This window comes from Simochromis diagramma, unplaced genomic scaffold, assembly GCF_900408965.1.
Source record: "Simochromis diagramma unplaced genomic scaffold, fSimDia1.1 OVJJ01000802.1, whole genome shotgun sequence".
Lineage (NCBI taxonomy): Eukaryota > Metazoa > Chordata > Actinopteri > Cichliformes > Cichlidae > Simochromis > Simochromis diagramma.
The window spans coordinates 21908030-21929579 of record NW_024387492.1 but is presented as its reverse complement, the minus strand read 5'-3'; the positions used below and the strand labels follow the sequence as shown (position 1 = coordinate 21929579).

The following is a 21550-nucleotide window of genomic DNA, read 5'->3' as shown; positions in this document are numbered from 1 at the left end:
CTTGTGAAGACCTTTTTGTGTCATGGGGAAGTTTTTCTGAGGTTGGAGGTTATGCTGGGTTTCACAGACAGATTTTGGTTTGCAGTTTAGATTTTATTCCTGCTGTGTTTAATCTGTGCTTCTCATTAGCCTTGATGGCACAGTGAATAGAATAAACAACTACAGGTCCATGTGGAACCAGTTCTGCCTGCAGTCTGATTTGATGTATGAAATAAAAAGGCAGAAAAACGATAAACAGACTGCATACAAAGAAGTCAGATCTGCTGGCAGAAACACATTTACTTCTTTCTTTCCTTTCAAAGACTCCATCTTCTGATTTACATCAGTCTGAAGCTGCTTAACTCCACTCTATAGAGATTAATAGCATCGGTCTCTGGGGGTCAGCGAACTCATGTCTGATCATTAAAAATAGATCTTCCTTCAAATCATGAATCTGTTTCTCTGTGAAGAAGTGCCCCTGACCTCAGTCAGATCTCTGAATAAGAAGCAATAAATTAAAAAATGACTTTATTTTCACCTAATTCAACAAGCTAATAAACAACCATCAATTTAATCGGTGTTAGATGTGAACTGCAAGCCTAAAACTTAACTTCAAAAGAAATTTCATGATTTTACTTGATTATTTCATCAAATTAAGCAACTTTTCATAACCACAATATGACAAGCGTTTTAAAAATATGACACTGTTTTAAATTCAGGCACAAAAGACGCCCCGGTGAGGTTTTTAGGTGGAGATCAGAGTTTGTGTTAAAACATGAGCCTTTATCGTCACACCAGCAGTTATAGACACGTAGTTAAGACCGTTAAATGATAAAGATGTCCACTATGACTTCGAAATGACCAATCCATCCACCCCGACCTCCTCATTAGGTTGAATTTGCTCTTCCATCACTACTTTAACCCTGACTTCTTTCTGTTCTTCATGGGCCAATGTGGGCACAAGCTGAGGAGGTTCACACTTATCAGCAAACATCTGCAGAAACAACTTTCTCCAAACATTTCAGCGATGTTGTGCCAAAAACCGGGTTGTTCGTATTTGTATTAGAATATTCAAATATTTGTACGTATGTATTCGTATTTGCACCTGTTAAAAATAGAACAAAACTGAAATCACATCACATGACCATTATTGTAGACCGCGGCTCCTGAGCGAGTAGGCAGTAGTAGCATGCTAAACAGCAAAACAGCTGGAAAGAGCAACAATGTGGTTTCTTTTAACTGATTTGCTCCTCATCCTTCTGTCTCTTAAACTGATAAGTCTGGCTTTGTTAAAGGCAACCCTGACAGTGAAAAGGATAAAAACTGTAGTACCTCTAATGGCCACTTGGGAGCAGTTCTAAAAATGAGTCAGACCCATAAACTCTCATGTTAAAATGCCCAACTTTACACGTTTACAGCCTGATGCAAAAACATTTTGGCTTCTATAGAACGTTTTCCCCCTTCATGACCCCTCTAAACAGGGTTATTACTTTTATTTTATTTTTTGGAACTGATCCACTTGGATACTTGAGTTAGGGTTGTGGACACACTGATTAAAATGTGTCCCAGCACAGGTTGGAGTCTGCTAGGCCTCATCCACCTTTCATTTTGAGCACTTGCTGTGTGGTGCATACTATCCCAGAAGTTTGTGTCTCAGGTTTTGTATCTAGTGTGTTATTACTCTAGTATTTAGCTGGTATTTGTGTCTGTGCATTACAAATGAAGCTTGTTTCGGTCAATCTCTTATTCACATGGATCATCCCAGCCAATGGAGCTATGTGTTTGATTTGGCACATTTTACACCAGGTGCCCTTTTGTACCCAATATCCAACCCACTGTGGGATTCCTGGCTTCCCCTAGTCTGCATGCCAAATACCCTAACCCCAAATTGTTCTCCGATGCATCCATCGGAGTGTGAATGGTAGTTAGAAGGCACTAAGAAAAAAAATGAGTGAAAGCACAAGTTGTGTAAAGTGCTTTGAGTGCTCAGAGTAGAAAAGCGCTATAAAAGAACTGGTCCATTTACCATAGGTCTGGAGACTGGCCAGACCACTTCATGACCTTAATGTGATTCTTCTTTAGGCACTACTTTGTTGCCTTGGTGGTATGTTTTGGGTCATTGTCACACTGGAAGACCCATCCAAGACCCATCTTCACTGTTCTGGCTGAGGGAAGGAGGTCCTCACCAAAGTTTTACTCTATATCAGCGGTCCCCAACCTTTTTTGCGCCACGGACCGGTTTATGCCCGACAATATTTTCACGGACCGGCCTGTAAGGTGTCGCGGATAAATACAACAAAATAAAACTAGTAGCCACCAGTACCGAAAAAAAGAAGATTTATTCATAACACACGTGAAAAGACCCAGGAAAACCGAGTTAATGATAAAAACGATAACAAAATAACGCTGAAAACCGATAAAAACCCTGAAAACCATACATTTCACACCTGAGCCTCAACTCTCGTGGCCCGGTACCAAACGACTCACGGACCGGTACCGGTCCGAGGCCTGGGGGTTGGGGACCGCTGCTCTATATGGCCCCACAATGTGGTGAAGTTGTCCTGTACCCTTATCAGCAAAACATCCCCAAAGCATAATGTTTCCACCTTCATCCTTGACTATGGGGATGGTGTTCTTCGAGTCATACTCAGCATTTATCTTCCCGTAAACACAGCGGGTTGAATCGATGCCAAATAGCCCAATTTTGGTTCTATCTGACCACAGAACTTTCACCCGAGCCTTCTCTGAATCATTTAGATGTTCACTGGGAAACTGAAGACAGACCTGTACAGCACCTGCTTGAGCAGAGGGCCTTTGGCATTAAAGCATAGCGTTAGCAATGGTGTTCTTGGTAAGTGTGGTTCCAACTGCATTCAAATCATTTCATTTTGGGCTGATCCACTACCTCATTGGTCTTTTATATTTCTTCCATTTCCAAATAATCGCACCAACAGTTGTCATCTTCTCTCAAAGCTTTTTGCTGATGGTCTTGAAGCCCAATCACAGCCTTGTGCAGGTCTACAATCTTGTCCCTGACACATCTTTGGTCTTGTTCATGGTGGTGGAGAGGTTGGAATAGAAGAAAGTGAGCCTATGAACACGTGTGATTCATATAATTGTTTGATTGATGGTAATCTGTGTGCCTGATTTGTACACTACTGTGGAAGCCAGAATTCTGGACAGGTTGTTGGGTGTCAAATACTTCTTTTCTTCCGTGAAATGCAAATCATAATTTATCTAATATGTTTTTGCTATATTCTTTCTTTCTACATGAAATTACTATAAAAGTTAGATACTATTCATTCTGTTCACAGTGAGCTGTATTATTACATTGATGATATGTCTTGCTGTGGGTGGTACAGATCTTAAAAGGGGTTTTTAGTTTTGTTCGGAGAATTCTCAAATATAATTTGAGAATGTCTCAAATTTTATTTGAGGGATGCACAGACGTCTTTTGGCTCCTGCCATGTTGGTTTTTTGGTCTATATTTGAATGAGATGATGGAGTTATAAGCTGCATGATAAACTGTGTAGGTGCAGTCACAGAAGAAGAAAGCTACAAAGAAACAAAATACTAGAATTTTATTCATACAACCCACTGATTCACATTTCTTTCCTCCTTGTTAAGCAAATATCATTTCTCTTTTATTTCTCTGTTTTTCTCCAGACCTGGTCCCCCAGAGCGGCTCTGAGCCAAACCACCTCATGTCTCTGACCGAAGCTAGAGGTGGGGGGGGAGGAGGTGGAGGAGACACTTAACTACAACCTCTATTTGTATGAATCCTTTTCCCCCTTCCCTCTTTACATTTCCTGCCTCATCGTGTCCTTTTATTTCCCCTCTGCAGACTCCAGGTTCTCTGCCTTCCTCTCTGTCCCTCTCCCCTCAGTTTAATCCTCGGCTCTCCGGAGGAGCATTAGGGCAAGCAGCTGGGGCCCCCTGAACGCCTCTTGAAAAGGCAGCCCACTCTAACCAGGAGGGCGAGGAGGGAGGTGGAGGTGGGGTGGAGGGGCTGTTTCAGACCACCTGGCTCCTGAGACACAGAAAAATCCACCGGCCGATAATTCCACACTGAGAGGAGAAGGAGGACTTGACGGCACAATGTCTGGACTCACGCTCTTTCTTTCTTTTCTGGAATTAAGTCTCAAAGCTGATGTTGCTCTGCGGTCGATGAAAATATTAGACAAAAAAATGTGTTAGTTAGTCTTTCTTTAAATCCAGTTTTTTGGTTCTATTAGAAATGTACCGAGACTATTCGATGGCAATGTTTTCAGTTTCAACAGGATGCCTTCAGTGTTCACTCCTTTATTTTGTGAGGGATATTATTTAAATTAAAATACTTTTTGATCCATATTTTGTTGCTTTATTGTGTCATGAAAACCTTACATATAATAAGCACTGAGAAAACACATAAAAACAGAGATGTAAACCTTCCGAACTCATGGATAGAAACGACTGGCGAACAGATATTAAACGTGTTTTTACGTCACGCCTGCCGAGATGTTTCTTATTTTATCACACTCACACATTTCAGGCTGTTACCACGAGAGGAAAAAAAAACGCTTCATCTTGACCTGTGGTTACAGTGCACTAGAGAAAGGTCAGAGGTCACGTGTTCAGAAGTGGTCTTCAGAAATCATGCAGTGTGCCTGTGTGCAGGGTGATGCAGGTCAAGGCGCCATCTCTGCACCACTTGGCAGTTAAAGACGCATTAAGAAACATGGAAAACTCACGTGTGTGTGTGGTGCGTGTGTGTGTGTGTGTGTGTGTGTGTGTGTGTGTGTGTGTGTGTGTGTGTGTGTGTGTGTGTGTGTGTGTGTGTGTGTGTGCGTCATCTTTGTAAGGACCTGAGTGAATTTTTGCATTTGGTTGTCACTGTGGTACAGAAGGGCTGATTGAGGCTTCAGGTTTAATCAGGTTTTGTTTTTTCTCCTTTTTTAATATTTATATATTCATATCACACATATCATTAATACTTATTAGCACTTATTACTCCCCTTATTGCTCCCTATTTCCCAAGAAGCCAACGGTACTTTTCTTTCACTTTGCACGTATTTTTAGTTATCGTGGTCACATCGACTGATAACCAAACTCTGGATCCTTACTTTGTGTTTGCTCCTTATTGCGCTTTATGATGCAGATCTCCCAATCCTGCAGGTCTGGTTTGATGTTACCCACACATGTTTCCAGTGTCGTAGGCTATATTCATTTGCTTTTATTTAAACTGTAGCATTTCTGTGTGCAGTTTGCACTTTCTCCATGTGCCTTCATAGTTTTCCTGCAGGCTGCCAGCTTCCCCCAACCACCAGGTATGTTAGGTTAAGTATGTGTAGAGTAAAGGCTGTATACATTTTTGGTTAAATATGGCTTGGAATTAGGGTTTAAGCTTTTATAGTTAAATACAGCAGAATTATCTGTCTTATTTTAGCAAGAGGAATCTACAGGAAAGGAGTTCACATGTTAAACTGGCCTGCCTCCAGTCCAGACCTGCCAACATTTGGAGCTTTATGACAAGATAAAGAGGACAGCTCTATCAAACAAGAATAAAGAATCAGCTTCCAAAAGTACAACAAAAGGCTGATTTAGAGAGGAGAGTCTGTTGATAAAGAAGGTGATATAGGACAGTAGTACGCATGCACATGTTCCTGCTTTGATTGTCCTTGTGCTTTTTTTTAAAATGTTTATTTATAAGATTTTAAGTTCGAAGTTACATAAAATCACACCAGACAAAGGACATAAGATTCAAAAACAATAACATTCAAGCACAGAAAAAAAAGAAAACCAAAAACAAACAAACAACAAAAAAAACCCAAACAGGAAACAAAAGACAGAAAATACAGCGGTTAGCCAGTACAAATCAAAAGTTCCAAAGAAATACCAGTGTCCAAAGAAGATGATCTTTTGTGTGAGGTTAGACAGGGCAACAGAGAGTTCACCAAGTCCAGAAGATGTGGGGAACAAGTCCAGGAAGGAATCAGGGCCCGGCAGAAGTGCAGTTTCACACAAACACAAAGTGCAGTCAAATGGGTTAAAGTTTATGTTGAATCCCTGTTAATATGATTGAGAAAAGGGCCCCAGATTTCGACAAACTTAAAATGAGTGTCAGCCAGACCATAACGAACCTCTTCAATATACAAACATGCAATCATCTCACGTAGCCAAACCCTAAACAATGGAGGAGATGGTGATTTCCAGGCTCCAAGAACAAGTCTTTTAGCTACAATCATGCCAAACATTAAGGCCTTCTGAAGAGGACGTCTGAGTGCCAGTGAGGTTAGGGAGCAGCCTGGCACTGCAAGTGCACCGTTTTGTGCTATTTTTTTTTAATTAAATATTTGGTCTAAAGGATTTAATATGAGAATTTCTATTTCCAGTTTTCAGTTTGTTTTAAAAAAGTTTTGAAATTTCCAAGATCAGCATTTTCAGTGGCAGATGTTTGTTTATTTTTTGCTGGATTTGTGAAAAAATAAAACTTTGTTTTGATTAATTCCTCAAATGCTACATATAAAAAACTGCAGAGGAAGTAAATCATTCAAAATGATCTTTCAAAAACAGTTACAAATGTCCAGCTTCAACGTTTTGAAGGTTTAGAGAGTTTTCACATCACTGAATTCTGCTTTTATTTGCATTTTAAGTTTGTGCTTTGTACTGTATTTTAGCTTTTTTTTTAATGTCTGTAACTCAGGGCAGGACCCAAGGATGTGTCTGAGGTACTGCACCGTCCTGCTGGTAGTATGTTCACGGGGAAAGTGGCTCAGGAATGGATTATGTCAGTGAGCGTCCTCACAAAGATGGAAGTACAAAAAGTGTGTGAGAATGTGGGAGAGAGAAGAGGGCTCTGCTGAGACTCCAGAGCGCCATCAGGAGGTCTTTTAATGCAAATAAATCTGTCTACTGAACAGATGACTTTAAACAGTCTCTGATGTACTTAAAATTCACAATTCTGTTTGGAAATCCAGGCAGATAGAATATCTTAAAAATGTATTTAATAGAAAACTTCAGATTGCATCACCAGGAAGATGCCTCAGCGTGCACAAACTGTCACAGACTACCCTTCACTCCTGGCTTTGTTGAAAGTCAAGCTTTGAGCAAGTACTGCAGACCAGGAATAACTTCAGTGTGTCAGTGTGTAATACAGTCAGTGAGACGAAAGAATGTGCAGTCAGATGTCATTCATCTCAACACTTTGAATTTATGTCTCCTTGCATCTCCTTTTATATGCACAATCGAATTATTTATTTTTTTTATGTTTGGACTTTAACATGTTTTATGTGTTGTTAGAGTATAAAAATATTAATTAGTATGACAATGTCATTATTTGGGTGAATAAACAACCAGCACCACTTATTACTGGTATCCTGACTTTGACTCCCATCCGTGTGGACCTGACTTCACATAGCCAGCACACATGGACACAGCAGGCTGCTCTGGTAGGCACATTAACTCAAATTAAATATCAAAGTAAACAAAAGGAATAATGTGATGCTGCTGGGAGTTATAATTCAGGCTGGCAGCATTAGACTTCATTATTATCTGCTCGACTCACCGCTGTCTTGCTTTTTCTTTTCTTCTGTTTTCAATGACAGAAGCATAACTCCTCACTGTTTGTCATCAGGTTTGTTTAAAGAGGATCAAAAACGTCACTTTCAGTGAGAGTGGGTGGAGTCAGGTGAAGCTCCCCTGGTCTCAACTGTCCTTGCAAACCTTGCACGCAGCTACTGCTGCAGTTTAACGTTTGTCAGCCTTCTGGCGCCCCCTACTGGTCTGTGACCCCCAGCAGTCGCCTGCCTCGCCTGGTGGTTGCTGTGCGGAGAAAAGATTTGTTGGGTTCTGGGAATGTGCACCTCCAGGCCAGAGGGGGACGATAAACAGTTATTATGGCATTGAAAATTATCGTTAACCTGCTGTGCTAGCTTGGTGTGTTTAATGTGGTGAAGTCCAGAGCACTGAAAGTCCTCCAGAGTCACTCAGGTCAGTGTTTTCCCTCTAAAGTTACATGTTTGTTCTCAGATAATAGAGTCAAATCTCCCCTGTGAAGGATATTAATCCAAAAATGCACTGAAATTAGTCGCACCTGGAGATATCTGCAAAGATATGTTCTCCAGATGTTTAGGAAAGGAGCTTCTTTTATTACCTCCTTTAGGATAGGAGCCACAGTAGGAGGATCCTTTATGAAAGCAGAGGAGAAATTCATCCATCCAAGAATTAATGGAGAAGAGAACTTGTAAGAAAAAAAAACCTGTTACAAATTACTCAAGCAGATTTAGAACCGAAGGGTTTTCTTTTCTTTCTTTTTTATTGTATAAGGTGCAAATTGCTGTGGTCACTTATGTTTTTAAACCTGGTTAACCTAAAGTCTTATTAATACCTTAGAAGAAAACTTGTACAGAGAGGGGGGACAACTTGCCCTTATGGAAAGACATATTTTGAACAGGCTTCTGCTGCCACCTGCTGGCTGCGGGACGAGCAGCAACCCTGGTGTCTCCAAAAAATCAGCTGTCAATAAAAACCGGATAAATTGACTTCACCATAAATTAAACTATAATGCAAAGAAAGAAGAGAAAAGAAACATTAACCAGAGGTGTGAAGGATACACAAGATAAAACAGAACACAATAATTGCAGATCATTTCACATAATAGTTTAAAGTAGTTTTTGTTTAACTTATCATGTAACCAGACTGGTTACAGAGGAAATTTAGTGAGAGGAGAGAACAGAAAAATATTACTGAAATCAGCCAAATATACATGTATATAATTGAGTGGGAAAAAAGTTTTTTATCGGGTTAATGTTTATCACACAATCATATGATCACTGATTCTGTTTACTCAGGCGTTTGAGGTAGTTTGGTGATTCCTTCCTTACTTTTGATTAATGCAGTGCAGCGTTTATTGCTCTGCAGTCTCATTATAACAGATCTTTACGCCAATTTTGAAAGTGACTTATAAAAATGGAAATATTTAAAGCGGAGTTTGAGGTTATTAAAAGCGTAGGTGAAAGGAAACTATTTAAAAATTCTTGGCTGGGTTATTATTATTTTCCTGTATATAATAAGGGGAGGGGGAGGGGTCTTGATGGCTTTTAAATTATTATTTTTTTTATTGATTGATTAATAAATATTGTGGTTGATGGGTGTACACATTTCTTTCTTACTTTTCCACATGTTAACCTTTCTTCATTAATCACAGTTTTATTGCATTTTTATTATTGTAGCTTTTCTGAACATTTTACATGCAAAAACCTCTAATTCTTTGTCTTGTTTTTGTGATGTTTTAATACATTTTTTGATATTTCTCCTTTTGTGAATGCGAAATACAAAATGTAGTTTATCTTTGTGTTATAAATAGTTAAGAGGTTTTAGAAAAAAATCAAAGTGTAGTTTGGACGCTAATTAAAATCATGTTCAGGATGAGTTTGTCTGATCAGCTGTGCCTCGCTGCTGTTTTTAAAAGTTCTGGGTGACGTTAGAGCTCAGTGCATCAGACGGTGCTGATTTTGGTCTTTTTGCTGGACTTCTTGTAAGTCACACGAACGCTGCACAAACTAACAAGCACACGGTCGCTGTTTAATGGGCTAAAAAAAACCTCCAGACTAGTCCTTTAAAGTCCGAGCGTGGGTTCCTCCCCCTCTTCTTCCTCTTCTTCTGCCCTTTTATAGCAGCAGGTGACACATTATAACTTTCTCAAAGCTTAACCAGCCAAACCCCCACCCCGTGACATCATCCCTGTGAGATGAGCTGACCTCTGACAGACACACACACACACGCACACACACACTCACAGGGGGGTTGGGTCTTTCTCTTCTTTGTCACAACACAGTAAATAGCTGGTTTTCTTGCTCTGAATGAAGTCGTCTGTTGCAGTAATCCTGTCAAAACAAAAATGTTCTGCCTTAAGACTCTAAAACCAGGGGAAAAATCTGTTTCTCCTAATATTCAAATATTTTGTGTTTAGCTCTGATTGTAAAGCAAAAACTGGAATCCAAAACCACTACAGCTCATTAAACCAGTGTTTTGATGGTCTGTGGTGTGTAGAATAAGTTATAACATCTATAAAAAAAACTGTGAATGAATAAAGAGGAGTGTATGATTGGATTAAAGTTATTACAGAATAAACTCACCACCTTACAGCCATCCACATTAAGGCGAGAAACCAGGTGCAATAGATGTTATTCCTTCACTGGGAAACATGACAAACTCAAGAAAATGTTTATTTAAACATTTGACTTTTTGGAGATATGAAATGCATTTCTTCACCACTTTACTCCAGATTCTATTTATCATTTGATCCAAACTTTGGTCAGAATCAGTAGTTCCCTCTCTTATAGGTTTTGTGGTAAACATGTTCCAAACTTTTTATGATTTGTTGTGTATGAATTAAAGATAACCTGTCGAAACAAATGTGCCTCAGCAGGTAAAGTGGGCTGTCTGCTGACTGGAAGGTCAGCGGTTTCTCCCTTAGCTCATCCAGCCTGTTGATGTGTCTCTGTGTTTATCAGACAGAAACAAGTGCACGTATGAATGTGTGAATGAGGCATGTTGTATAAAGTGCCTTGTGTACTTGGGCAGTAGAAAAGCTCTATGCAAGAACCAATCCTCTAACAATTTAACAGACTAGTAAAATAGAGTAAACTGAAGCACACACACACAATTATTTCTCCAGTATCTATTTAAAATGTTCCAAAATTCACCAACTGCATAAATCTGCTTATTTCAGTGACTTTGATTAGTGGAAGTGGGTCTAGACCTTGATGAGCTGCAGCTGTCTGTGTCACGATGCAGGTGCTCAAAGTTTGCAAGGCTTTGCGAGGCACGCCCTCATACCAATAAAATGGGTCAATTGGCAGTGACTCTTCACGAGTCAGGGGACAGGGTAGAGGGGGACTACCCAAAGATTCACAAACTATGGGTAGTGACAAGAAACGAGCTTCCTCCAAATGCTGGCTGGGCTCTCCCTTTGTGATAATACAAGGAGTTCAGTTATTCAGTGGGTACTCAGGGTAGAGCCACTACTCCAGGAGTAGGAACTAGCTGAGGTGCTTGATATTCATGGATGGATATCTTGAAAAAAGCAAACGTATTTGAGTCTTTCATTATTTGCAAGATTAGCAACGTCCACTTAAAGTGCACTTTCCTACTCAACCACAAGACGGCGTCTTCATTTGAACTCCTGTAATCTGTAAGAAATATGTAGTGAGGCTTAAAATAAGGGGGAAGATAAAAGAGTAAATGTTCTTACAGCTGGTCAGGATGGTGTGTTGCAAAAGCAGGGGAAAGATCTGCACACCATTTGTTTCCAGGTAATGATTCAATTCAAAACTTAAAATGTTTATTATTACATATTCTAACTGTGGGTTCTTCTCATGAATCTGTTTAGTGATTCTAAAGATTGAAACACTGCTTTTATTAAAATGAACGTTTTAAGGAAATAAAAGAAGCCAAGATGCTGTTCAGACCTTTCTGCTTTCTTCACATCTAAAGTTATTAAAATGGCATCTTATAAATAAACAATTAAATAAATAATGTGGCACATTTTCACTGCTTCTTCCAGCCAGCTGCGGAGTCGTTGGTTTCTTTTAACCGACACAGCATTCCTTAAATGTGATCGCATCTTAGCCAAAACATCACTGCCTGAGGATCGGGCTCTGACTGCCGGGCTGGGGATCAGCATACTCTGCTGTAGCATCACTCTGTGTTCTTGGCTAGCTCCACGTTAGCTTGTGTGCAGATGCTGGTGTTAGCGGTAGTGCAGTTGTTTCTGTCCTGGACGCAGTTTTCACGTCAGCATGAAGCTGCTGTTCTTTCATGCAGTGAAAATAAAAGTGATGTTCATATCTGATAACCGAGGAGCCTGAGTGATGTGACTACTGACTTTAGCACAGTAATGTGTTACGTTACTGCGTTACTGAAAAATGTAATGTGATTACAGTAACATGCTACTTTGCAGTGCATTTCTTCCAGACAGCATCCATTCCATTTTAACCTCCTATTGCGGCGTTGTAGAGCACCGGTGTTTTTCCTGGTCAGGACGAGGTGACCACAAGCAAATCACATCTGCTGGCATATGTCGCTCTTTGGTGTCATTTGAGCCATGCGTGCGCCTCAGTTTTATAACCTCGAGCAGGTTCTGGGTTGCAGGCACGAGTGTCAGATCGTGTTGGGGTTTTATAGTGCCATTTGAATGAAGTATCAGTGCAGAAGCTCGGAGTTTCATAGGTTAGACAGGGAGTGATGTCACAACAGTTTGAAATTATGAGATTTTCTGGGAAGAAATTTGGAAAAAAAAGTTTTTTTCTTCTTCCAGTTTAGACTTCTTCTCCTCTTTTACCAGGGCTCACGTGGAGCTTTTATCAGAGTGGTGACGCCTATTGTTCAGGGGAATGACAGAGAGTATGCATGCCCTCATACTGAACACTTGCTTATTGATTTCTCTGCAAATCTCAGTGCCAAAGCATTCCTTTAAATTGAACCAGATCACGTTGGAAAATGAGCTGCTGGGGATTTTATTAATAAAAGAATTCAGCTGCATATCAGCTAAAATTGTGATGTTATTAAGGCTGAATTGTGACCTATAGATCCTGACCTGCTTTAAAGCAGCTTTTATGTCGCTCATATTCCCAAAGAAAGTGATTATTACTCATATTACCCGAGGCCAACCTCTGCAGGTCTTAAATGGCCCGCTGTGCAGAGATGGTCATGCAGCTTTAATTTCAAAGGACTAAACGAAGCCTCTGTGGGTCTCATGGTTTAGAGCTGAATGCTGTAATGATTGCAGCCTTTGCAGATTGTTTCACCGCGGGGATGAAAATGTTTATCTTTTTAAAAAATAAGATCATGCAAAGCTTAAGAAGAAAAAAAGGATAAGTCTTTTTCTTGCTTCCCTTTTGATTGTGTCGTGACCCATCACATTTATCTTGGGACCCCTTGGGGGGTCCTAATCCCCCAGTCTGGAAATCACTGCCTTAAATACTCCTTATGATCCTCGGGCTGCTCTGATGTTTATGATTCACAAGTCCAAAAAATTGGGTCATTATAAAATCACCATCATCATTAAAACATGTAAAAGAGCAAAGTATATTAACCTGAATTATACCTTTTCCGATATGTACCAAGGATTTTTTAGTTTTAAAATAATTGAGGATTCATTTGGATACTTCAGGGTAATTTATATTTTAGAAAATGTTCCAGAAGGGCTGAAATTAGAATTATTATTTTTTAAACCCAACAACAAGATTTGTCCTGCAGATAAATCACTGAAATGATAATTTTAAAAAAAAGTTTAAAATAATAACATAAAACATTTTTTTTAAATATGGGGGATTTTAGGACCAAATGGTCCAAAATGACTCATTTTGATTGATTCATTTGTTTGCAGGGGCCCAGAAATGAGTCACCCAGGTTTCAGCCCATTCAGAAATAGGATTTTTTTTTAAAGATAATTGAGGATTTGGATACTTCAGTGTAATTTGTATTTTAGAAAATGTTCCAGAAGGACCGAAATGAGCATTTTTATAAAAAGAATACTTGTCCTGCAGATAAATCACAGAAATAAGGGGAAAAAAAAGACTCATTTGTTTGCAGGGGGTCCGCAATTACTCATCTCGAATTCAGCAGCCCATGTAAAAACCAAACAAACAAACAAAAAATCCTGTTCATCCTTTGAGATCTGAAGGATCCGCCCTGCGGAGCCAGTACAGGCTGAAATCACACGACTCACCTCTGTTCAGATTTTTATTTACCGCCATAAATAACCAGTTTATTACACAGGGCAACATTATAAATAGATTTATGAAACACATACGAAAAACATCTCTCAGAAAAAAGTGACTTTGTTGTTGTTGCAGCAAACACAACGTAAACGACATCAGAATAAATCGCACAAAAACTGCTAAAACATTTGCTGTGATCAGTTCTATCTTACAGGGGGCGGGGTAGTTTTAGACGGCTCGCGCGTCTGAGCGAGGTCACCAAAGACACCAAAGAAGATGAACATGTGTGAACTCGTTTCCTTGGTTACAAGAATTAAACGCTCTAAAATTTGTGCCAAACTCCTTTCAAAAAACACGGATTTCACTTCGAGACCGAAGCGGTTTTTATGATATTCTGACAGGGCAGAAGGCCGGTTACGATCTCACGAAGAGGGCACGCACAAGTCTTACGCCGGGCTTCACCAGCTCCAGTGGTACACGTGCGCCAACTGCTGCATCCCTGGGTGCTGCTGCACCCCCGGGTGCTGCTCTGGGCCGTATGCGGGGTGCAGCAGGGGGGAGTAGGCGCAGAGCGGCAGGCTCAGGCCGGACCTCAGCGTCGCCTCCAGCTCGCTGGCTGCAGCCCGGCTGCACGGCTTTCCGTCCCGCACCAGCACCGGGATGGCGACCCGGCGGGCCGACAGCAGCTGCAGCGCGTCCACGCTGTGCCCGGCGCGTGCGCGCTTCATCTTGTAGCGGTGGTTCTGGAACCAGATCTTCACCTGGTTCGGCGTGAGGCGGATCAGCCCGGCCAGATGTTCCCTCTCCGGGGCAGACAGGTAGCGCTGCTGTCGGAAGCGGCGCTCGAGCTCGAAGGTCTGCGCCTTGGAGAAGAGCACGCGCCGCTTCCTGCCGCGCGCCTTCTGCGCCCGAGCGCACCGCGCGTCCCGCTCTGCGTCCGGGGACTCATCCGTAGACAGCTCCGGGGATTTGGGATCGGCGCGAGGCTCCAAGGACAGCCCGTGCACTGCAGGGAGAGAGACAGTAAAGTAATCTGATTACTCTCTGAGACTCAGTGGCAGATTGATGGCGTGACTGGTTTGAGCTCAGGTGTGTTTTTTACAAACAGAACCAGCAAAGCGACTTTAAGCTTCTTAAGTTCATTGGGAGAAAAAAAGTGAAGAGATCAAAAATGTCAGAAGCTGAATTACCGACACAGAAGCTGAACTCGAAGTTTAGCGGATCAGATTTAAAAAAAAAACCCGATCCAGTTACAAGTAGAAACGTAAATAAATAATCATTTAACGCAGTTTTTAGGAGGCTGTTTCACGATTATTTGACGGAAATGTCCATATTTAAGCATATTTTCACATATTTTCGAGATTTGGAGCAGCAAGGACGAGGGCGGTCAGTGTGAACGCGTGAACTTTTATAGTCATTAAAATCAAAGAAGTCTCTCACGTGAAAAGTGCAGGTTACCGGATGTGCTGCTCCACGTGCCCAAACGCTCACCGGCGCGCTCACACAAGCCCCGGCCGCCTGACACCTCCGTGGAGGCCTCCTCGGTGTCGTCCTCCTCGGTCTCTTCGGTCCCGGACCCGCATCTCCCCGTCGAGTCGGGAAGGTCCAGGATGTCCCGCACGGAGAACCCCGTCTTTGCGTTGGCGCCAAACGGCATGACGCGGGGAGGACGGGAGAGACGAGAAGAAGGGGAGAGTTCTGGGCTCGTATCCAGGAGGGTGAAGAGCTGCCGTTAAACAGGAGCAGGCAGCGGAGGGTTCAGGTCCATGAATGCCGTCAGAGGGGAGCCCGGAGCTGCACGGGCCGACCGGAGAGGGTTTAACAGCATGAAAAATACATGAGGGAAGACGTTCAGACAGTGTGGCAACGTCCTTTTAACGTGTGTGTGTGACGGTAAAAAGGACGGAGGCGGGTCCCGAGAGTCAAGTGGATGAGGGTGTGCAGGAAAAAAAAACGGAGCAGTGCATTAACAGAGACGTCGGAGCGTCAGGGAGGAGATGAATGATTAATGATGGAGGATTAGAAGGAAAGAAGCGACGCATTTACACATGTTAGAGCCACTGATCCGCTTCCTGTTTACCGCAGAAAGAAAATCTCCAGTATTTCCATCAAAATGCCCTCATGGTGTCTGAACAGCAAACGGCGAGAAGAAAGACACAACAAAAATGTTTGAGGATTATTTATTTATTTATGCAGGACCATAAGTATCAACTCGGTAAATTGAAAAAATCCCTAAACCTTCTACATTAGAGCTATAAACAATCCATTATACCTAATAAAATATACAAAGCATCAAATAATTTATTCAAATAAAGAGATTAAAAATGTTTTTATATTGATTAAATTACATTTAGAAAAAAATATAGTCAGAATGACTAGATTAATAACTTCTCTGATTTATTGATATTCATAGATTTAACCCTTGGCCACAAAATTATTCTTTTTAATATCGTATTGGGGTTTTTTTTTTGTAAACAATGACTTTAATTTTAATAATATTGTTTATTTATTTTTTTTTTAAATCTGCCATTTTTTTTACATTGTTAATTTGTAAATCATCATTAAAAAATGAAGAATCTGTAATTTAATGCAAAGTTATGGCAGAAATGATATTCTGTGAATAAAATTTGAAACATTTTATTTATTTGACCTAAAAGTGTCCAAATCTGAGCAGATTGACTCAAAAACCTCAGAATGTGGTTTCTAAATTTTCTGGTGTTTAAAAGTTGAGCTGTCATCAGTCCACCACCTCAATTTCTTTCAATAAATGAATAAAAATAAATTAAAAATCCACAACCACTTGTCTTCAAACTTGGTATTAAAAATCCAAATAACAAAGTAATTGCACTGAGAATAATTTTATGATGATTCCCTCAGAGCACCAGTCTGCACTGATAAAGGTTGGAGAAGACGAGCATGTTTGTTGTTGGGATGAAGAGTCACAGTGTTGACTCACTCACTGATTGGCTCAGTGATTCAAACACACTTGGGCTCATTGCTTCAGCTTGTTACTGTCTTATTGTTTAATTCTTGTAATCCTTTATTTGCGCCGCTTTAATCCTCTTTGTGTTTTCTGCCTGAAGCCTGATCGATGCAATCGGTTTGAAGTTTCTACGATTTCTCCTTTTTGGTCTGCAGTTATGACTTTATGACATGTCTGATATATTTTTCTGTTTATGACTTATTCTTCTGTATTTCCCGGGTCCAGACTTTAGCCTGTTTTTGTGTCTTTTGTTGGAAGCTGTTTTAATCTACATCCGTTCACTTTTAATGAGAAGTCCTATTATTTTAATTTCAAATATCGTTGACTTTTAAACATGTTCAAAACAAAACGAGTCACACATATCGGTATTCTGAGATGGAAAAAGAATGACTATCTCACTGAAATCTAGAAGATGAGACCATATTTGCTCAGGGTTAGTTCTCAAGCTTAGACCAACTCTTCTAAATGGGGACAAAGTGGCTTACAACCTACTCATTTTCAAACTTTCTGAAGGAAAAATGTGTTAATATGAAACATCCTCCTCCTTTCTTCTGGCTCCTCTGTGGTTATCACATTGTGTGCATGACGGAGGTCACAGCACTGTATGTGTGTGTGTGTCTGTAAAAATTAAGTTCCTACAACACTCGAATGAGATCCAAACTTGTATTTTATATCAAATAATATTATTATTAGTATAGAAAAGACCCTCCTGTATCAGCAGCATTGTTACACACTGAGTTTAGCAGCTTTCTAAATAGTTTCTCATGTTGTCTAAATACAGAAATGCACGTCTCTCTTCAACTCTACACCTGCACCTTAAGTAGGACAACTGCCAAATTGTCTCTTGTAAATGAGACGCTGAGTCTCAGTCAGATTATTTGTATCAATAAAGGCATAAAAAATAGCATCAACAGGGGATATTTAGTTTCTTCTTTGTTGTGATGTTTCTGTGATCAGTCATAAAAAAAATGCAAAACTGGGACCAATTAAATGATTTTGAGTTTATTATGATTCATTAATGACCAGAAATGGAGTGTTACCGAAGACTCACAGCTCTGAATGGCTCACAGTTGAGGTCAAAGCCGGTGAGGCGACAGTGCGAACATCTGCACCCACGGACTGCTGAAAATCCAAGACTAATATTAACTTTTAACATAAGTTATCTTTATTTCTATTAGTCTCCTGATACCACATCATCTGCACTAAGAAAGCTGCTTATAATTATGATGAGGTGCAGCAATTAGACCGTTGGAGGCGCATTCTTGTGGATCATGTCTTTACGGATAGAAATGTGCCAGTGTACGTGTTCATGTTGGATTTTGTTTGTATGAAATCATCTGTGTGCCGTCAGTGAAGTAAAGAAATGTTACAGAGATCGGCTGAGAGTGAAGTCCAGTGCAGAGATGGAGAGAAGCTCCGAGCCACCTCCATCTGCACAAGCAGAAATGCATAAACTATCATGTGAGGGTTTTTTCATACTGACACGTGCTTAATTTTTTATTCCATTCAAAAATACAGAATGAACTTTTTTTGGATGAGCAGTTTGAGAAATTATTATGAATAATTTAAAATATTTTCAGGGGTTCTTCAAGGAGATCTGAGAGATCTAGAGAAATAGAACCAAACAGTTTATTATTTTTCTAATTCAATCCAAACGAGTCAGTTTGGTGTGGTCGGGGGCGTCATGGTAACTGTCAGGGATGATAAATTATGATAATGACATTACTGCATAGATGATAAATATTTTTAGAATAGTCCATTTTGTATGTTTCTGCACAGTTATAGCTGCATACTGTCATCACCTTCATGGACCTTTAATTTTTTATTTGTGAAAAAAGCCAATAAATTAAGTTATATGTGGATTTAAGGGACCTTTAAAAAATATTCTCTTGAGTAGAATTTCTTGAATGTGGCAAAAAAAAGTATTTCTTGTCTTATTGAGAATATTTTTTTGACCAGACTAATCAGATATTGTGACAGCCATAGGTTCAAGCATAAGAAATAGGTGAGTGTGACATGATCTCCAGTGTTATTAACCTTTATCTTAAACAGGAAGTTAAACTCCTGTGATTAAGAATCTTTTTGTGGGCTGCATTCATTTAGCGTGCAGGCGTAACCGGAGTTCCTATCAAACCTGCACAAGCGCAGGAGAACATGCGGACTCCACATAGAAGGGTTTTACTTTGAAGGGTTTGAACCTGGGAACCTCTTGTTGTGAGGTAGCAGTCGTGCTGCCATTTAAACAGCCACGCCCACCATCTGATTCAAACCAAAAGAGCATGCTGGAGGAAGGATATGGAATTTAAAAAACTCCCTTGCTTCTTTCTTTAAAGGTTTGGTTTTCAAAAAACAAAAAAACAAACAAACAAAAAACCCTCACTGGGGTAAGTAATTAATTTGTTTTGGAAAAGGCTGTAGTTATGATTATTTTTTTAAATGAGCAGTTTTCACCAAGTTATTCCCAGATTACCAAATCCTGTTATTATTAACTTATATTGAAATACAAGTAATTAAATAAATTAAAATAATTAAACTGTCTAAACTTGAGTTTTATTAAACAACCAAAAGATGTCTGGTAGTAGAAGTTAAATTAAAAATGGCTCTCGGCTGCTTGGATCTGTGACCTCACTAAAGACTTTCCTGAGTGTTTGAATTCTTTTTTGTTTAACCCCACCTGATGTTCACTATTTAAAATATCATTTTCATTATGGTTAAGAAATCAATTTTAAGCCTCTTTTGGTCTTTTCATCCTTGGGTCTAGGTTTTGAGGGACAAAAATCCAAATTCCTCTCCATGAAAAACCGTTTTTAGTGCCTAAACATAACAGCAAACAAACAAAAAGAAAACAGTAAAAGTTGATCATTTTCTCCTTGCTGATATTCATGTGACGTGCATCACCACCACCACCTGCACAGCTTCTTAAAACAGCTCTGTGAAGGATCATTTCTCATTTTTTTTCTGAAACCCAAACCAAAAGTAAGACCAAAAATAAAAGGCCAGTGAAAAAAATAAAATGAAAGTTCAAGTGGTGTAAAAGAAAACGTTCCTGATGGTGTTCTGGCTCATGAGCATGTCTTATGTGACCGCAGCCCTGCAGTGTCCCAATGTGCAGTTTATCATCTCCCAGTGAGCACCTGACCCATTCATCCACCCCAACCTCCTGCCTCTGTAGACTTTGTGGACCACGGCTCTAATAGAGGGCACTGTCACTTGAACTGTCACTGAGGTTACACACTGGTGCATTAAGTGTGTAACCTCAGACTGTCTCAGTAATGGTGAGATGGGATCTCTGCGGGCACCGTGCCATCTTTAGAGGGGTCCATTGTTCTTATAGTGGCTGAAGATGTTTAATTCTGTGTTTCTCTGGCGGCTTTCCTTTAAGAATATCTGTTTGGATGAGTGAACCGAGGGAAGCCTGCGTAGCTTCTCGAAGCATCAGCTGAATCTTTGACCTGTCTGTTCGTGGTTGAGTTGCATAATGCAGCTAATTGCTAGGTTTGGTTTTAGTGGCGATTTGGATCATTAAAAGCTTCAAATAAAAAAACACTTCCTGTTAATTAGCTGAAGGGTGCTTGGAGATTTAGTTGATAATTTCAGGTCCTTTATCATTAAAGAGTCAGTGCTTCAGAGTCTGTTTGATTTCTGGTTTATTAACATATCTGTGGATTCATTTCATTTAATGAGTGGGAGCACGGCAGTGTGATCTCTTCACCACCGAGTCAGTCTATTTTTATTTGTCTATTCAGTTTTAAATGTAGTTTTTTGTTCACTTTACTCTCTGTTCCTTTTCAAAATGTGGGTCCCACGAGGTGAAGACGAGCGTTTAGTCAATAAAATGTTAGAAGTAATTGATTCAAAAAATTCAGCTGAAGAGAATATTGAAAAGCAAAGTCATAGTCAGGATTTGTAACCACAGTAATATCACAAAGCGCTGTTTGCTTTTCATTTTTGAACTGATTTGTTTTTGTGTTTCAGGATGAAAATATTTTTTTCCTCCCTTTTTAATAGGCCCGGAAAACCTACAGGTGTTAGTGGGAATTAATCCAAATCCTGCAAATTCCTTATAAATCCTTGTATTTTAATATGGCTAAAAACAAGTTGTAGCAGATAAATGAAGGATCAGATTGACGATTTAAAATGATGGAGGGTACCGTCCCAATCATTTCTGAAAGTTGTTAGTTTGATTGAGCGCTGGTCTTCAGTTTTTTTGAGTGTGAGATGTGTGACAAAGATATGAGCTGTGTGTGTGTGTGTGTGTGTGTGTGTGTGTGTGTGTGTGTGTGTGTGTGTGTGTAAATTCCTGCTGGGTGGTCGAATTCTGCAAACAAACACACGCCGAGCCCATGGCCACAAAGACCGCACAGCCTCCACATTTATCCCATTTATTCCCCCCGAACACTTTATAATGGACGGACACACACACACACACACACACACACACACACACACACACACACACACACACACACACACACACACACACACACACACACTCTTTTTCTGCTGGGAATACATGTGAGACTGCTGGGAGTTGTCATGGTATTCATCGTGCTCCCTTCAATAGACTCTCCTCTTTATTCATGACCACACACACACACACCCGGCAGTTTAACCCATTCCCGTGGTCAATATCTACAATTAGCCTCTGTTTATTTAAACTAAAAAATAAAATATTTAAATTAAAAAAAAGATTAAAAATAATTTGCAGTAAAACTTGTAACCAAACTCATCTTAATGTGATAATAAAAGGAATTAAAATAATAATAAATGGATTGAAAAAAGGCAAAAAACTGGTAACAATCTGTTAAAATAAAAGAAATCAAAATGAAACATAAACAAAATCACAATAAAATACAAAACACACACATATGAATTAACATAAATA

General features: G+C 39.9%; 1 protein-coding gene across 1 annotated transcript; it reads right to left on the bottom strand.

Moving 5' to 3' along the window:
• Positions 1-14140: 14140 nt before the first annotated feature.
• On the bottom strand, positions 14141-15339 carry nkx2.2b (NK2 homeobox 2b). The gene is made up of 2 exons (XM_040016839.1): positions 15141-15339; positions 14141-14688 (listed from the first exon to the last, which is right to left on the bottom strand). The coding sequence occupies exons 1-2, from the start codon at positions 15337-15339 to the stop codon at positions 14141-14143; spliced, it is 747 nt and encodes a 248-aa protein (XP_039872773.1).
• Between the last annotated feature and the right edge of the window lie 6211 nt (positions 15340-21550).